Raw genomic sequence first — 16,013 nt, 5'->3', positions numbered from 1 at the left:
TGTGTTACATTTTATACTGATTCTAGGTCAATCAATATAAAAAAACGATTTTTTATATTGGTTAATTGCAACCACTATAAAAGTATTTATAATTTATTATAGTTTCTCATTATGTCATTTTCTATATCAATTTTGGGTTTAACTTATATTAAAAAAAAATTATTATATCACTGTTATTTTTTATACTGGAATGAATTTTAACTTATGATATAAAATGTCTTTATAAAAAATTATAGCTTAATGCCAGTTTTGATCTATAATTTCATTAATTTTGTTAAAAAATGATCATTAATTTTGGTGTTCAAAGTGATTTTAAATTTTTGTTCAATTTGATAATTTTCTTTCATGGCTTCTAAATAGTACAAAACAGTGTTCAGATTAACCATTTCTAAATGAGGAGTAAGTCTTTTGATACATGTGACAATTGTCCTGAGAGACTGCCACGTGGTACTTTCATCTTTACATAAAAAATTAGGACTTTATTATGTGTTGCGAAGTTGCAGGCATGATAGGTTGTGGGATTCTGGTGCAAAGATGTTGCGTTGCTGTCTTGTGGTTTTTGCAGGTCGAAAAGCTAGTGCGAAGAAGATGTGATGGTGTCATGATGCTCTGAAATATTTTATTGTTTATTTATTAATTGTTAAGACAATTTATTTTGTAAACCAAATATTTTTGGTTCATTAATAGAAACTTTGTTGAGTAAATATTAATTCAATAGATTTTGAAAATCACTCATCCATATATCTCCCAGCATTCCCAACACTCTCTATTTATCATGATTGATTAAAATTAATGAAACATATTTTGAACTTTATTTTAGCCACAACATTAACATAGGTAAAATTATTCACATTCAACAATGAGGCAGATGTTTGAAAATAAAGTATTATTAACATAAGTAACTCAATTCTTCATGTACATCCAAGGGAACATCATTTGAAGTTTTTGTTACTTTAATTATTTTACGCACCCTTTATATCTATTAACTTATCTGTTTAAATTCTAATTAATATTTATACTTATTTTTACAAATAAAGAATATTTATTGGAAAGGATTAATAAAAATCACAATAAGAGTTAAGGTCACTAGTGCAAAAACGCTGATTAACGTCAGTTTTTTTTTTGTCTTTAAACGTTTACAACTAAACCGATGTCATTGTCGGTGACGTCCATGCGACGTCGGAAAAATAGAATAACCGATGTCTATATCGACGTCAGTCACTAAAAGGTCCGACGTCAGTGTAGGGTGAAAATGGACGTCTAAAGACATCGTATAGACGTCGGTCTTAGCAATAACTGACGTCGAAGAGGCACTAAAGACTTCAGAAATGACATTAACTGACGTCTAAGAGGTACTATAGACATCGGTGTGTATATTAACCGACGTCTAATACAGTGGTTGTGTTTTAGTGCAGTTTTGTTCCCGTCTTTGGATAGCCTAGTAGCACAATCTCCTTTTTGCTAGTTTCCCCCCCAAAAAAAAGCTTGCTTCTCTTGAATTTCTTATGGATCTTTTCAACCCAAAACCAAACATGGGTTCTTGCTTAGTTCCATTTTCATCCACAAGAACAAAAAATCACGGTGAAACGATAACTAGGCAACGACCCAGGGTCGTTTTTGGGTTGAAATGATCAAAAGAAACTCAATAGACGCCGCTTTTTTCTGGGAGGCAGCTAGCAGAGGAAGAATGTGTTACTACGTTACCCCAAGAAAGGAACAATATTGCACTAAAACACAGCACAAAGAAAGCAAATTTTAATCAGTTGAACCAGAAGATAATCGATGAAAGACTAAACAAAGTTTAAACAGTAAGCATAAAAAAAAACCACGCACCTGGGATGTCGCAAGAGAGAAAAATAAGAGGCGGAGAGAAAAAGAAGAGGTGCCACATGCGAGAAAAGGAAGAGGCCGCAAGAGAAAATGGAGAAGAGGAAAACGATATCAGAAACTGAATGTCGCGAAGAGTTTGCGGTTGTATTTAAAATGAACTTGGGCGTCGGTTGCTCCAGACACCGACGTCTATATCGACATAGACGTCGGTTATCTCACTAATATGACGTCCAAATTAACATTTCATCTGACCTTTTGAATACCATTAGACGTCGGTGTCTAGGGGAGCCGACATCTAGAAAAGCTGAAACAATTGACGTTTGATTTCCTGTCAGGATGTTTGAAGACTGTTGTCTTAGGGCGCCGACGTCTATAATGATGAACATAATTACTTGCAGGCACATAGATGTCGGTGCCCCTTCGACCCGACGTCTATGTCCCTCGAGTTTGGTGAACCTAATTAATTACAGGCACATAGACGTCGCTTCCACTGAACACCGACGTCTAAATTGAAGATTTTTTGTCTTCTCGTCTTCCATTCAGGCCGTAGACATTGTCTTTTGATCACGCGACGTCGAAGCGTCTGGAAATTAGGTAAAGAGCATTAATTGTAGCCCCATAGACGTCGGCCTCCCGTGAACACCGACGTCAATGGACTGTCTTCTCACCTATCCCTGACCATTAGACGTCGGTTTGCGCCAATGTGGACGTTTATAGCATAAAAGACGTCACCTTCACATAAAACCGACGTCTAGTTTACGAAGCTATTTATGATAATGCCACCATCCACTCATAGACGTCGGATTACCAACAAACTGACGTCTATTGGGTGACGTTAAACAACATTTTTGCACTAGTGGGTACTCACAAAAGTGTTTACAATTAGATTGGAAGATAAATTGCAAGGCAAAAATATATTAAGATGGAGATAGACAATATTGAATATGAAATAAAATAAAAAGGTGTTCAGGTTGATTTTCATAAATATATTATTTTTAAAGGGATACAGTGTGTTTTTGGTATATTTTAAATAAAACAATCAAAATTTATCCTTTATACTATTTCTTTGATATATAGTTTAAACGCGTTTGTCATGACCTGTAAATATAGATTTATAAGTAAATATACAAAACTTTATATACATAACTACAATTTTGGCATGATAGGAATAGAACAATTGTATTTTCTGACATAAAATTAATCAACTTTATTAATAATTGACTTGTATTGAAAATTAGTTAGTGGTTTTTGATAAAGTTTTTTTTTTTATATATTTTTATGGTCGCAGTTCTTATTTTTGTTGAAGTTTTTCAAACAGATTTTTTTTTAATTAAACCTCGTTAACTTAACTTAATAATAAAGAGTCAATTATTTTAATTTTTCAAATAAAAAAAAAATCTATCTAAAAAAACCTAACAAAGACTACGAGAGTAGTTTAACCTAAATATTATTAATTAGTTCCAAAATCTAACATTTTTTAAATGTTAGTAAGATGACGGAACATCAGATTAAAAAATAAGTTAAAAAACTTAAGTAAAAATATAACTTTTTTAATATACACTAAAAATAATAATATTGTTAATAATTGAATTAAAAATTAAAAGTACCGAAATTTACAATAAACTTAAAATTTGATTAAATTTTTGGAAATATAATAAATTAAACTCTTATTTATAATACTATTTTTTATTTAATTATATTTTTATGACTTTGGAATATATATATATATATATATATATATATATATATATATATATATATATATATATTAACTTTGTTATAGAGAAATGAATATAAAATATTTATTTATATATTTTAAATATCAAAACTCAATAAAAAAAAATTATGCAATCATATTTAATTTAAAACTAACTTGAAATTAAAAAGATATAAAAAATGTATTTCAAAGTTTTAATTTTTATTTTGGAGTTTTTTTATCAGTATTTCTTAATATATTTATCTCAGCTTTAAAATAACTGTTAAGATGTCAAAGAAAAGAATTTAGTAACGGTATATATCTTCCAATAAAAAAAAAATTAATGCTATACATGAGCTTTTATATGAACTTGACTTAAAAACATATTGAAATAAGTTAAAAAAATATTTTAATGAATTATGCCGTTAATCTTGCTTAAATAAATTTAAAAAAAAAATAAGACATTATGGTGAATGAAACGTAAAAACGGATTTTGCTTAAACAAATTGAATTATGACCCTAAGATCAAATAAGACAATATGGTAAATGAAACTGAAAAACAAACATAACTGCTTAACACAACTTTTGAAAGAACGTATGATGAATAGATAGGTGTCGCTCATGCCGAAAATTCTCAGAAATTTACAAATGTAACACCTATCATGCTATAAATTCTCAAACTTACCGACAAAATACATTATTTCAATTTAATTAATAATTAAAACAATTAATGATTAAAACAATTAATAGAAAATAAATAAAAGATCAAGATAAAATCATTAATAAAAAAATTGAAGTCATAAAAATTATGACCTTTAATATTTATATTTAATGAATATTGGAATTATATCATATATGATTTCTAATCATTTATTAATACTCAATCATTTTATTTATTTATTTTGCAGTAGTTTAATATTTTCATAATTGTTCAAGTAATTGAAATTAATTATACAATAATTTAAATAAGCTACATTAAAATTAAAATGATTAAATTACTTAAATTATTATCAATTAACATTCTGTTTTAAAATATTTTTTAATCTTGTATAATTTAATTAAACTAATTTCATATAAAATTTATTTAATTTTAAAATTTTAATTGTTTTAAATAATTCAATGTATTTACATAATCCAATCTATCCATTTTATTCTTTCTTTCCCCGATCTTAATAAGTAGGAGCTCATCTAAGAAAGCCCCTTTGAGATGGTTTTTGTTTTGACTAAAATAAAATGCATGCTTTTTTTTTAAGTGATGAAGAAGAACTTCAATGGAATTGTTAGTTTAATATTGAAATAATACTTTCTTATATCACTTTATTTATATGCCACTTAAAATATACTTTTTAAATACATAAAACTAGAATAGAGTAACTAGTTAATCAAATCATCTCAATTATTAGAAAGTTAAATAAAATAATATATTTTTTTAAAAATTGTTTTTAAAAAACGAAGGCACTAGAAGGATTCATTGCAATTTACTAACCAAGTAATACACTTATACTCAAATTCAACATAATAAACACTATTATAAATTGTCTTCTTAACCAACTACCAATATCTATCTAAGTATTCAAATTCTCAAATTCCAAAATTATCTTGAAATAAAGTATGATGTAATGACAAAATAGATGAAAAACGAAGTTAGAATAAAAAAGAAAATAAGAGAGATAAAAGGAAAAAGGTACATGTATACATACAACAAGGCTTTTACAGTGTAAGAAAACAAGCGGAGAAAGGAAATAGGACATAAAAATGTAATGGACCTAAGGCCAAGATCTCACATTTCTTGTATATGTGCAAAATAATGAAAAAGAAAATCAATGTTATGTTATATTGGGAATAGTTAACTTCTTACACAATATTAGCCATCTTAATACTTCATGATGAAAATTATTAAATACAAAAATAAATATCCTTCCTATTTTAGAAATAAATAAAAAATATTTTTCCGTTTAATAAGTAAAAGAATTAGGAAGAGAAAATATTTTAAAAATTATATTAAAACTAACACAATTAATGGGATACATTTGGAGTTGGACCTATCAACTAATAAGTTACTATCATACAATGTATTTCTTTTGGTAAATGGTGAAACTATCTAGTTCTATTTTAGCTTACAACCAACCGAGTTTTAGAAAATCTATTTACCATCCTTCTTTAAAAATTATGGTAATATAATATGTTTGAGAATTTAATTAAATATAAAATTAAATTATAATATATAAATAAAAACAAAATTTATTTTATGAGACAATTTTGTAATATAACAAAGCCATAATTTTAATCAAAATTTTAACTTTTGTCATTTGATATAAAATTATAATATATAAATAAAAACTAATCTTATGGAATTGATTTTGTAAGGTCAAATAAAAATTGAATTTATTATCTTCATTTCATATTTTAGGAAGGTAAAAATTGAATTTCTATTTCACAATATTTTATGTAGGATTTTATATAGGATGACAAAAATATTTGTATCTGTAATTGTATACTGATAAAATTTATTGTAGATAATTGGTATTCGTGAGTAGCGGATAAAAAATAGTTTAATACTCACTTATAAATAGATTGGATGCAAGTATTATATTATTTACAAGTATCTATTACTTGCAAAAAATTAAAATGAAAATTTAATTTATATTTTATTAAGTTAAATTTAATTAAAATTAAAACTAATTTATATTTTATTAGATTAAATTTAAATAAAATTAAATTTTAATTTATATTTATTTTAATTTATATTATATATTATATTTTGTTTTGTAATTTTATTTTGAAAATTTATAAAATATTATGTGAGTGTATTTTCGGATATCTATAGAATTTAAATTTTCATCTAATTCTAGGTATTGTAATGATTTTGTGTATAAAATAGCACTATAACATCGGGTTTCGTAACAGGCATATACATAAAAGTATGCAAAAACTAAATATACTTCTTCATTCATTTCCTTATCATGATCTAATATTTAAGAAACAAAGTTTAGCAGCAAGGAACTTTTAAATTGCCACCTGTATGATTGGTAAATTTATGACCAAAACTTTCAAGAGAAATAAAGATTAAATTTCCAACTAAAATATATTAAGTTATTAGATATATATGAGTCAAATCTTTTATATATCTTCCACTGAAATCTTTTCCTGATCAATATATATGAAATGTACTACTGCACTTAAACTTCCAACTACTTTTGCCCAATGCAATTATTAAAATATCTTTCGAAGGTAAAACTAATTAAGAAAATACATTTTTTTTCCTATGAGAAAGGATCAAACTCCTTACAACTTGATTATGAAAACTCTATGCTATATTAAAACCAAAAAAAGAAGTTCATCACTTACAGCCCTTTCAATTAATATATAATCTTGTTCCTACAACAAGGAGCCTTTGCTCATGTTTTCTATCTTCCTTCTCAACGATAACTACATTCACTACTATATCCTGTTGGAAGTATTCCAATTTGGATCATGATATTTTAACAATACTTTTTAACAATTTTTTTGACAATAGAATACATGTTATCATTTCATTCATCTTTTAAAATTTATTTTAAAAAAATATTTGAAACAAACTAATCATAAACTGTCACGTATATGTGTTGTCAAAAAGTTATAAAAAAAAGTTGTTAAAAAAACTTTTTCCTTCCAATTTAATGCCCAAATCTTCTTGTACAGATACGGAAAATAGCAATCATGTATTAAGATCAGAATTTGACCCATGTTATATTAGCTATTCTGAGTTGCTGGCTGCTGCTATCATGATACGTAAATGACCAAATAATCATTTATTGCATGTCATACCGAGTCACTAAATCTTTCTCCACGAGTAAAATGCATGAGGTTGAGGGAACTAATTAATGCTGTTAGTGCAAAAGCATAAAAAAAAAATATTATTCAATTGTATGTTTTGTTTGAGGTTCATTGGCATGATCATGTAACCAACACGTGGGAAAATGGTACCAGAAAACAGAAAATTTTGGTGGGGAGAGAGCTATATATTAATATTATATATACCTCGTATGAGAATAGCATCTAATCCACGTTGGAAAGCAGTCACCAAATCATGGTTATCTATCTTTTGTCAATTCAATGGTTGAAGTTGGAATATATTCTTTAAACCCTGTCTCCAACACAAGTCTAAGTCAAATTCCCTTTCCTACTATTGATTTCTGCAACTTAATCAATGAGATTCACCATTCATTCATCAGTAGTAAATAGTATCTGACATGTTTAATGTGGTTGGCCATGAAGTCCAATATTGCAGCCGGATGAGCCGGCACTGAAACAACCAACGTAAATTGTCGCTCCAAAATTGGTTCACAATAATGTCTTTTTAACGCATCGTAGCTTTAATTTAGTTTTGCCAATATTGTCTCCACCATTCCATGCATTAACCTACCTTTGCTTCAATTGATTTGGTTCACTTTTGAGAGGAAATCCTTGGAAAGAATCTCTGGGAAAGGGATTTACCATACTATTTTTGCTTCTGACTTCAATAGTGTAGTTATGCATTTATATTTCAACGAACCATACTATGGTACTCAACTTCAATGCTATGTAATTGCAGACCATAGCTTTTAAATATGGAAATCAAAGGGTCCACCTTGTAAATTCAGTAGGTGCTTCAGCATTAATTTTAAACCTGTCATTTTTTATCATTAATTTTGATGCACAGGTTCTGCAGAAAGTACAAACCAGCTTCACAATTTTCAGTTAAATAGTATAAATCAATCATATCAGAAAGTAAGAAACTTCACAAGCAGAATATATTGGTTTTTGATTTGCTCATACCAAAGAAATGTCCAATTTAATTGTTTCTTGACAATGGCAATTTATTGTAAAAGCTAGAACAGTTACAGCATTTCGATGGTGTCCGTTTCTTTGTCAAGGAAACAATTTATTACTTGATTTCCGATCATGTTATCAAAAAGTTCATTCCAAGAAAAGAAATTATAGCATATTAGCATGACAGTATTTCATATCTTCTTGAATTGCAACATATACGTATACAGATTCGGGGGTAGAAGCATTACTGTGGCAGCATCCAAAATGAAGTTTGTACCCATTTATATATTATAAATTAGTCTTATCTTTAATAGATGTGAGATTTTCAACACATCTTTTCTCTTAACAGTGGGTGAAACAATATATCTAATAAACAACAAATATAATTAGAATATATTATAATCATAACTCTGATACTATATTAAAAAATGAACTTTAAACCTAACTCTAATTTCAGAAAACTAAAATGAAGTTTGAATTTATCTATATATAAATTAAACTTATCTCTAGATAATAAACTATTAATTAGAATTATCTCTAGTGAATAAACGTTGGTTTTATATTATAGACACAGTGAAGTGAAAGAAATTTGTTATGATATAAATATAGAAAGTGACAGTTGAAGTAGTGTCAGTGTGAGCTCTTGGTCAGAAAGTGGGTATCGATTGTGAAAGATTGCACGCTTGAAAAGCTGGTCCACAACTGATTGTAGGCATTGGAAATGGACTTGCCCCAAAATTGGTTTCCCTAAGAGTAATTGAAAGTGAGATGGGAGTGATTAAAATAGTAAGTTTTGGGCATGGATTTGGCCGCTCTACTACCAACAACAGCCATTAAATTCTCTATACATGTATACTTTTTCCATCCCATACCCTTCTGTGGGCCTCTATTTCCGCCTACTTCTTTGTTTTTGAGTAAACAACTAGTACAACAACACCCTACAGTAACCCTTTTCTTCTTTAATTGGATTGACTACGTGAATCAAATCATGTAATAATGTATTATAAATCTTTTCATCCATCACACTACACTCTTTTCTCAAGTCTTTTTCACAACTCTTGTCGGGATACTTTTTTTTTTTCTAATGCAATCATTTGTAATTCTATCTTGTCTCATTTCACTATTTATGTATTGTAATATTCTTTTTTTTTTTTCAGTTGAGTTCTTCCTGGTCGAGTTTACAGAACATCACTCTGTTTCTTATTTCATATGTAAATTTAAAAACAGAAATTCTAATATTGACTAAAATAAAATATAAAACATGTTTATAGTATATAAATGAATATAAATTTCATTTTATAAATTAATTAAAGTAAATTTAAATTGACTGAGACCAAGAGGTAGTGATCCTTGTAATTATTTTTCTACAAAGCGGAGGGAGGGGAAAAACCTTTGCCTGAGAAATTCCATGGTTCTGCAATTTCGTGTATCAATTACCATGTATCATTTATTTAATCGTTTTCCTTTGTTGCAAGGAAAAAAAGAAAAGAAAAAAAAATGACAAATTTTTTTCTAATGATCTAAGCATGATGAAAGATTATAAAACAAATTATGTTGAGATCATACCAATGCTGAAGTTAATAGAAACCAACTTTTCATCATTGTTGTAGTTTACAATTCTTTTATCTCACACGTGATAATTTGACTGAAAACGTCAACTCTGCCTAATCTATAGAAGTCTACCCGTCATAAAGTTACTGTCTACAAATAGAGCAAGATATCTGATAATCTAAATAAACCACATTCATCATACTAAGCCCATTCAAGAGGACTAATCACGACCGGTTGAATAAAGCACACCATTCAGCACAGATAGATAACGACTGTCGTTGCAATTTTCTTGCTAATATGTCAAAGTAAAACAAACAACTTACAATACCATTCTCCAGCCACTACCATTTCAATCTGGATGGTACATAAGTGCGCTGATTACATTCTACTTAAGGAATCATGAATTACAAACATAGTAATCTTGCTAAATGGGCATCTATTGGTATATCCTTTTTCCATGTCCATTCATTTTGATCTGCAAAACTGATAATACAACTAATGAATTTAAGGATGCATATGATCCAGAGAAAACCAATCACTCATAACACATTCTGTCGTCCAATAAAAACCTCTACTGGTTTTCCACTAGTATTCTCAGCCTTTAGACAAGAAGGCAAGCAATTTGGTTTTCCTCTATGGATTAGGATGTAGTAAACAGCAGAAAAACTTTTACAGCCACCTTTATTTTCCTTCTTCTCCTATCGGATTGCCAGATGAGAGCACAATCATCACTATTCAAAAAGACAATATCTTTTTCTCACTGATTCCATAGTCTTGAAACTGCTAGTTTTGAGAAATTGGTGTTGCTTCTCTGTCACTATATATAGCCTTTGACTTTGTTGATCTTGACTGTCTTGATGAAGCAGATAGCGATTCAGAAGAAGCTGATTTGGACTTTTTCTTCTTGGATTTCTTAGAAACATGAGAAGCCCCTGCAGATTGGATGCCTTTGTAAATGTTTGATGATGATTGGCTTCCTGTGGACTCTTCAAAATCTGTTCAAAGGGTTCAGATTAGGAATGATTATCATAGGGAATAGTATCAAGTAAGATACATCCAAAAACTAAATTAGTCGTTGTAACCAGGTAACTCGGTAAGATCTGGTTTACATTCATACAGTTCCTACACTCACCTAGAGCTAGCAGGAAATATAATCAAAATTAAAAAAAAAAAAAACGGAAATAAAATAAATAGCATGTACTGCATAATTGCATGTATATAAGATGACCATAAATGAAATCAGCAATGAAGAGAGAACATACAAATTCAGAAAAAGAATATGACCATGTAGCATCCTATTTCAAACACAATTTGTGGTTACACTAATTTCTTAGCATACACATTTCCAACAGAGAATATCACATCCTCGTTTTAAATTTACATTTTTATTGTGAGGAATCCAAGGACTCTAAATGCACTAGACTCACCCTTGAACAAAATATTGTTTTTGCAATATCACATTGTATACCTTGGGATTTAAAGGAGCTGAATACCTTTCCTTTCAAGAAAGGCATAGTAATTCACGAAATCACAGCTAAATCTGTCGAACAGAAGAGAAGAACCCTAAATTGCACATCTAAATTCTTCTTAGCAAGAGCTTCTCATCATTTAAGTAATGCAGCCATAAAGCTTTCTAAGGGTAAAATCAGGTGAAGGAAGTTTAAGTTGGCTGCTGCTACAATCTACGAAGCACAACCATAGTACATGATAAAGATGCAATGCAACAGATATATGAGAATATGAAAATCTTAAAAATTATAGAACAAAACACAACTATAAAATGATATATGCATACAGTTATTCTTAAGTTAACATAAAAATTTTAAACCACAATATAGAATTTGTGTTCTAAAAATTAGCATAAGTCATTATAAATGTGATAAAAACGCAGATTTATCTGCTTAGAGTGTGTTATTCTAATCAGTATCAGTATAGAAGTTGAATAAAAGTATTAAAAGTATAAAAATGCAATACAGTATTTGAAATATTCATTCAGTATCTAACATAGATACGTATTGAGACAGTTACATGCGGACGACAAAGATTCTGTTTACAAGTGTTTGTGCTTCTTAGCTTACAATTTGCTATAAATATATATTTGATATGAATGATTGCCACAATTTCTGGAGATTTGAAAGTGGTGGTTATCAGTAATGTCGTCCAATGGAAACTCCACTTTAATCACATTCCGCTAAGAACAAATATTGTGATCTCCAGTAGCAGAACTATTGATATAGTTTTGCAGCTTCATTCAGTTAGGTTGTTGAGTTCTTTAAAGGGTTTAACTTGATCACGTTGAGGAAACTTACCACGTGGAAAGAGCAACAAAACTTGTTCTTCTCAAGCAAAGTGTTATACTATAATATTAAATACTAAATTCCATATAATCAAACCACTCCGGTTGAGAAATTCTAGTGTGGACCACTTGAAACAGTGTTAATTGTAAAGCTAAGAGTCATTAGATTCCCCACGTTGGAGCTGGGTTTGCTCGTGACAGAACAGCCAAATTCTTCCTAAGGAGGCAAAGAATCTAGATAGCTTTTGCAAGCCTCACAATTTTATCTAGAAGGTAATCAAGAGACACGATAATAATCAAATCCACGTTCCCCTTTTTACTAGTTAACCCGTGAAGAGCCATCTAACTGCATTTGTATTATTTAAATTCGGGATACTGCACGGTTCCACATGAATACAGTATTCAATCTTAATATTTAATGGCACCACATTTGGAAGCAAAAATCAACACTGGACTCGTATGAAATTTTTCTGTATGAGAGGTGAGAAGCAAAGGATACCTTGGGAGGACCATGATGTTGTGGCACCCATAGCATTGGGGTCACTTAGTTCACCCAAGTTACCCAGTGACGTTGAAAAATCAGGCGCAGTTTTAAAATCATTCATCTGCATAAAGAAAAATAACAGCATTATTAACAAATCAATCAAAAACTATGATATGTACAGATTTTAAAGATGATTATTATAAATATAAAACAGTTTAACATGGCAATGAGATATTGATTTATGGAGCAAAAACTCTTAAATGGTCACTTTATGTATTGCTTTCTGTAATAATAATGACAAAAGAAAGCAGAAAATGACAAAAAGAAATTAAAAAATTGGATCTTTTTAGTTGAAACATAAATGGAGAGGTAAAGTGGTAATCAGCTCCGTACCCAACTGGGTCCAGTTCCTGAAGGGCCATCCCATCCAATGTGAGCCACATGCTTAACATCTGTCGGGTACCCAATTTCCATCTCCCGCTCCTTCACAACTGGAACAGTACCCACTTCCCAGCTTAGCCACAACAACAAAACCCAGAAAAGTAATATTGCATAGGAGGGTGCATAAAAGATTACCAAATATTTGTGTGATGTATTTGAAACTCTTGTAGATTCCCTTTAATTTGGTTGCCATGGTGGAGATCACGACCACAGCAACGTGACAAAATTGGAAGTAAAGACCGAAAATTTTCTGACTTGGAGATGCTTTTGCCTGTCACAAAAATGGATTGTTGATATATACAAATGCTCAATTCCAAAAACGTTGTGGAGTATCAGCTGAGGTTTCATTGCATGTGATTAGAACCTTTTTTTTCCCTAGGAACGAAGATTGGCATCTGACTATTGAACACATAGAAGATGCTATAGCTCATTAATGTAAGAAATGAAATCTTCGCTGTCAACTGGTTTTGGAAGAAAAAATCTTAGGGAAAACAAAAAAAAAATACAAAGAATACAGTACCCAATGATGATTTTGATGCAGGTGCTAATAGAAATCCAACTATGTTTTCTGTGCTCCATTCACCATCGTTCTGAAACTCGTGTGGAGAGTGCTGACACATGCAAAGATCAAATAGAGGGAAGAAAAAGTCTGATGGGTCTTAAAAAGTTGAGATTTTGATTGGTGGGGTGTAGAATACAAGTTGAACTGAAACAAGGGGGAGAAGGAGATGCTGAGAAAGAGAGGGGGGGTTGCCTCTAGGAGGAGAATAACAGAAGGTGGGCATCCATGAATGAAAATTTGAAAACTAGAATGGCAAGAGAGAGAGAGAGAGAAAGAGAGACTTGGTTTAGGGTGAAAAAATAAATTAGGACAAAGATTCGAAACTGGAAGGTAATTTAATAATATGGTTTGATGGAATTTTTTATTTAGGAGTGTCCATTATGGTGTGTCAGTCTATTGTTTCTACGTTGGTAAAAGTGGATACAGTAAATCTTGGTCCGTTCTACTTAAAATCATGAACATGGAAGATCAATTCCTGAGCTGAGTTCTAACTGGGGTATTTTTCTTTTCTTTTAATTTGCCCTGACTGTCAAATCTTATTTTTTTGGAAAGTTGTATCCAATGATAAATAAGCTACCGAAATTTAAAGGTAGCTTTTGTCCCGTATAATATTGTCAATTATTTTTAGGCTTTGTGAAAAATTCATTTCTTTTCATACTTGGATATAAAAAAAAAAAAGTAATTCAGGCTAATAAAAAAATTAATATACATTAATTTCAGCAATCTCAATTTATTTTTCGAATTTTTTTTATTAAAAATGCGGCATTCAAACTGTAAAATCTGTCATAAAGATATTTTACATATGATATTATTAGATATGACGAAATTTGTTATGATTTGGATCTGTTTTGGCCTATCAAATATGTTTTTCTTTTTCATTTGAATATGTAGACAGTATAATTTAATCAAACTTTGTATTTTTGGCACATAATAGTTAATAAGGAACTGCAACTTTTTATAATTCGAGTATGGAGTGGATAATTTTTTTATAATACGATATATTTTACAATAAGTAATAATATCTTGACAATATTTTTTTCTGCAATATTTTAATATTATTTATATACATAATTGATCCATTATAATTATTATTATTATTGATTGTTAAATAATTTTAATCAATCACTTAATAATATATAAATAATATTAAAATATTGTAAGAAAGTATTACGTATCATTATCCTTTTACATTATATAAATATATTGGATCTTTTAATTTATTACTCTGAAAGTACATTAGTGTTCTGTGTGACCGGTAATTAAATTACTCCAATTCCACTCCCATTAATAAGTATTTGGAATCGGTTAAAGTCTGTATCAAAGGCAAGTCATTAAATTCTTGAAACTTAAGAAAAAATGGAATCTTTTAACTTTATTTACCAGCTCATCACTAATGGCCGTGAAGAATTGTGAGACTGGTTTTAGTATGACTTAAATAAGAGTTAAAATTATATTGTTTAAAATATAAATCAAAATTTTGATAATATAAAATTTATTTTTAAAATATATTATTTTCTTTATCTTTTATTATTTTTTTAACATTTTAAAAGTAATTGCTATTATTTTGTAAATTTTATTTACAGACCGCCAATAAAACAATAATAAAAAAAACATTTTTAACTAATTATAATTTATATGAAAGTAAGAAATAGAGATAAGTTTGATCAATATAAATAATAGATATCACTTCTAATTCAAAAGTTTTTATTATTATATGATATTTGGTTTTCTCATTCATATTTAATTTAGAACTTAAATTTACATTTGAATTCACAACAAAATTCTTTTTAAGTATGAGTCTACTCATATTGGTATTTTTTTATCATACTTTATCAAGAATATTTTTGATAAAGGATTCATTTGAGTCCGTCACCAAAACAATCATTCGATTATAATATCATTAATAATAAATATTTGCAGAGATGATTCAACTTTAATATCATTAATGAATATTTCGATGAAAGATTTAATAAAGAGGAGTAACGAGACACAAATACAACTTAGATAAAAAAAATTGACACTAAATTCAATTTAATACCTTAAAACAATGAGTTTATAATTTTTTATCCTTGTATAATGTTCATTTTTTTCATCTCTATTCAATGTCATACTTAGACTTCTCAATACATTATTAAATATTTCTAATTTGTTTAAATAATAAGAGTCGAGGTAAAAGGAGATGATAATTTCAATTAATTTTTTGTTGATTTTGGATTCAAGTACGAAGTTGATCCTGAGTTAAAATTGGATCAATTATGATGAGTTGGTGTATCACAGTTAAAAAGTTGGAGTTGCTTTTTATGGTAGGACTAATACCTAACTAAATGCATATTTGAATTAGTTGAATTTTTGTTGTTTTAAG

At 29.0% G+C, this 16,013-nt stretch overlaps 1 protein-coding gene across 2 annotated transcripts; it reads right to left on the bottom strand.

Annotated features, from left to right (window-relative positions):
• Nucleotides 1–10,128: 10,128 nt before the first annotated feature.
• On the bottom strand, nucleotides 10,129–14,023 carry LOC106754380 (CRIB domain-containing protein RIC10). 2 transcript variants are annotated; one of them, XM_014636391.2, is made up of 6 exons: nucleotides 13,610–14,023; nucleotides 13,454–13,488; nucleotides 13,225–13,360; nucleotides 13,042–13,139; nucleotides 12,664–12,769; nucleotides 10,129–10,863 (listed from the first exon to the last, which is right to left on the bottom strand). In XM_014636391.2, the coding sequence occupies exons 1-6, from the start codon at nucleotides 13,707–13,709 to the stop codon at nucleotides 10,652–10,654; spliced, it is 687 nt and encodes a 228-aa protein (XP_014491877.1). In that variant the 5' UTR covers nucleotides 13,710–14,023; the 3' UTR covers nucleotides 10,129–10,651. The 2 variants fall into 2 exon arrangements, with proteins under 2 accessions (XP_014491877.1, XP_014491878.1); XM_014636392.2 differs by lacking the exon at nucleotides 13,454–13,488 and having other exon boundaries at nucleotides 13,610–13,970.
• Between the last annotated feature and the right edge of the window lie 1,990 nt (nucleotides 14,024–16,013).

This window comes from Vigna radiata, unplaced genomic scaffold, assembly GCF_000741045.1.
Source record: "Vigna radiata var. radiata cultivar VC1973A unplaced genomic scaffold, Vradiata_ver6 scaffold_450, whole genome shotgun sequence".
In the NCBI taxonomy this organism is placed as follows: domain Eukaryota; kingdom Viridiplantae; phylum Streptophyta; class Magnoliopsida; order Fabales; family Fabaceae; genus Vigna; species Vigna radiata.
The sequence above is the reverse complement of the archived record's forward strand: the minus strand, read 5'-3'. Positions and strand labels throughout refer to the sequence as shown.

Coding starts and splice junctions, on each gene's coding strand:
- LOC106754380 (XM_014636391.2), bottom strand. CDS start 13,709: ATGTGTCAGCACTCTCCACACGAGTTTCAGAACGATGGTGAATGGAGC. Junction 13,361..13,453: donor CGTTCCTAGGGAAAAAAAAG/GTTCTAATCACA, acceptor TTTTTGTGACAG/GCAAAAGCATCTCCAAGTCA. Junction 10,864..12,663: donor AACATCATGGTCCTCCCAAG/GTATCCTTTGCT, acceptor CCCTTTGAACAG/ATTTTGAAGAGTCCACAGGA.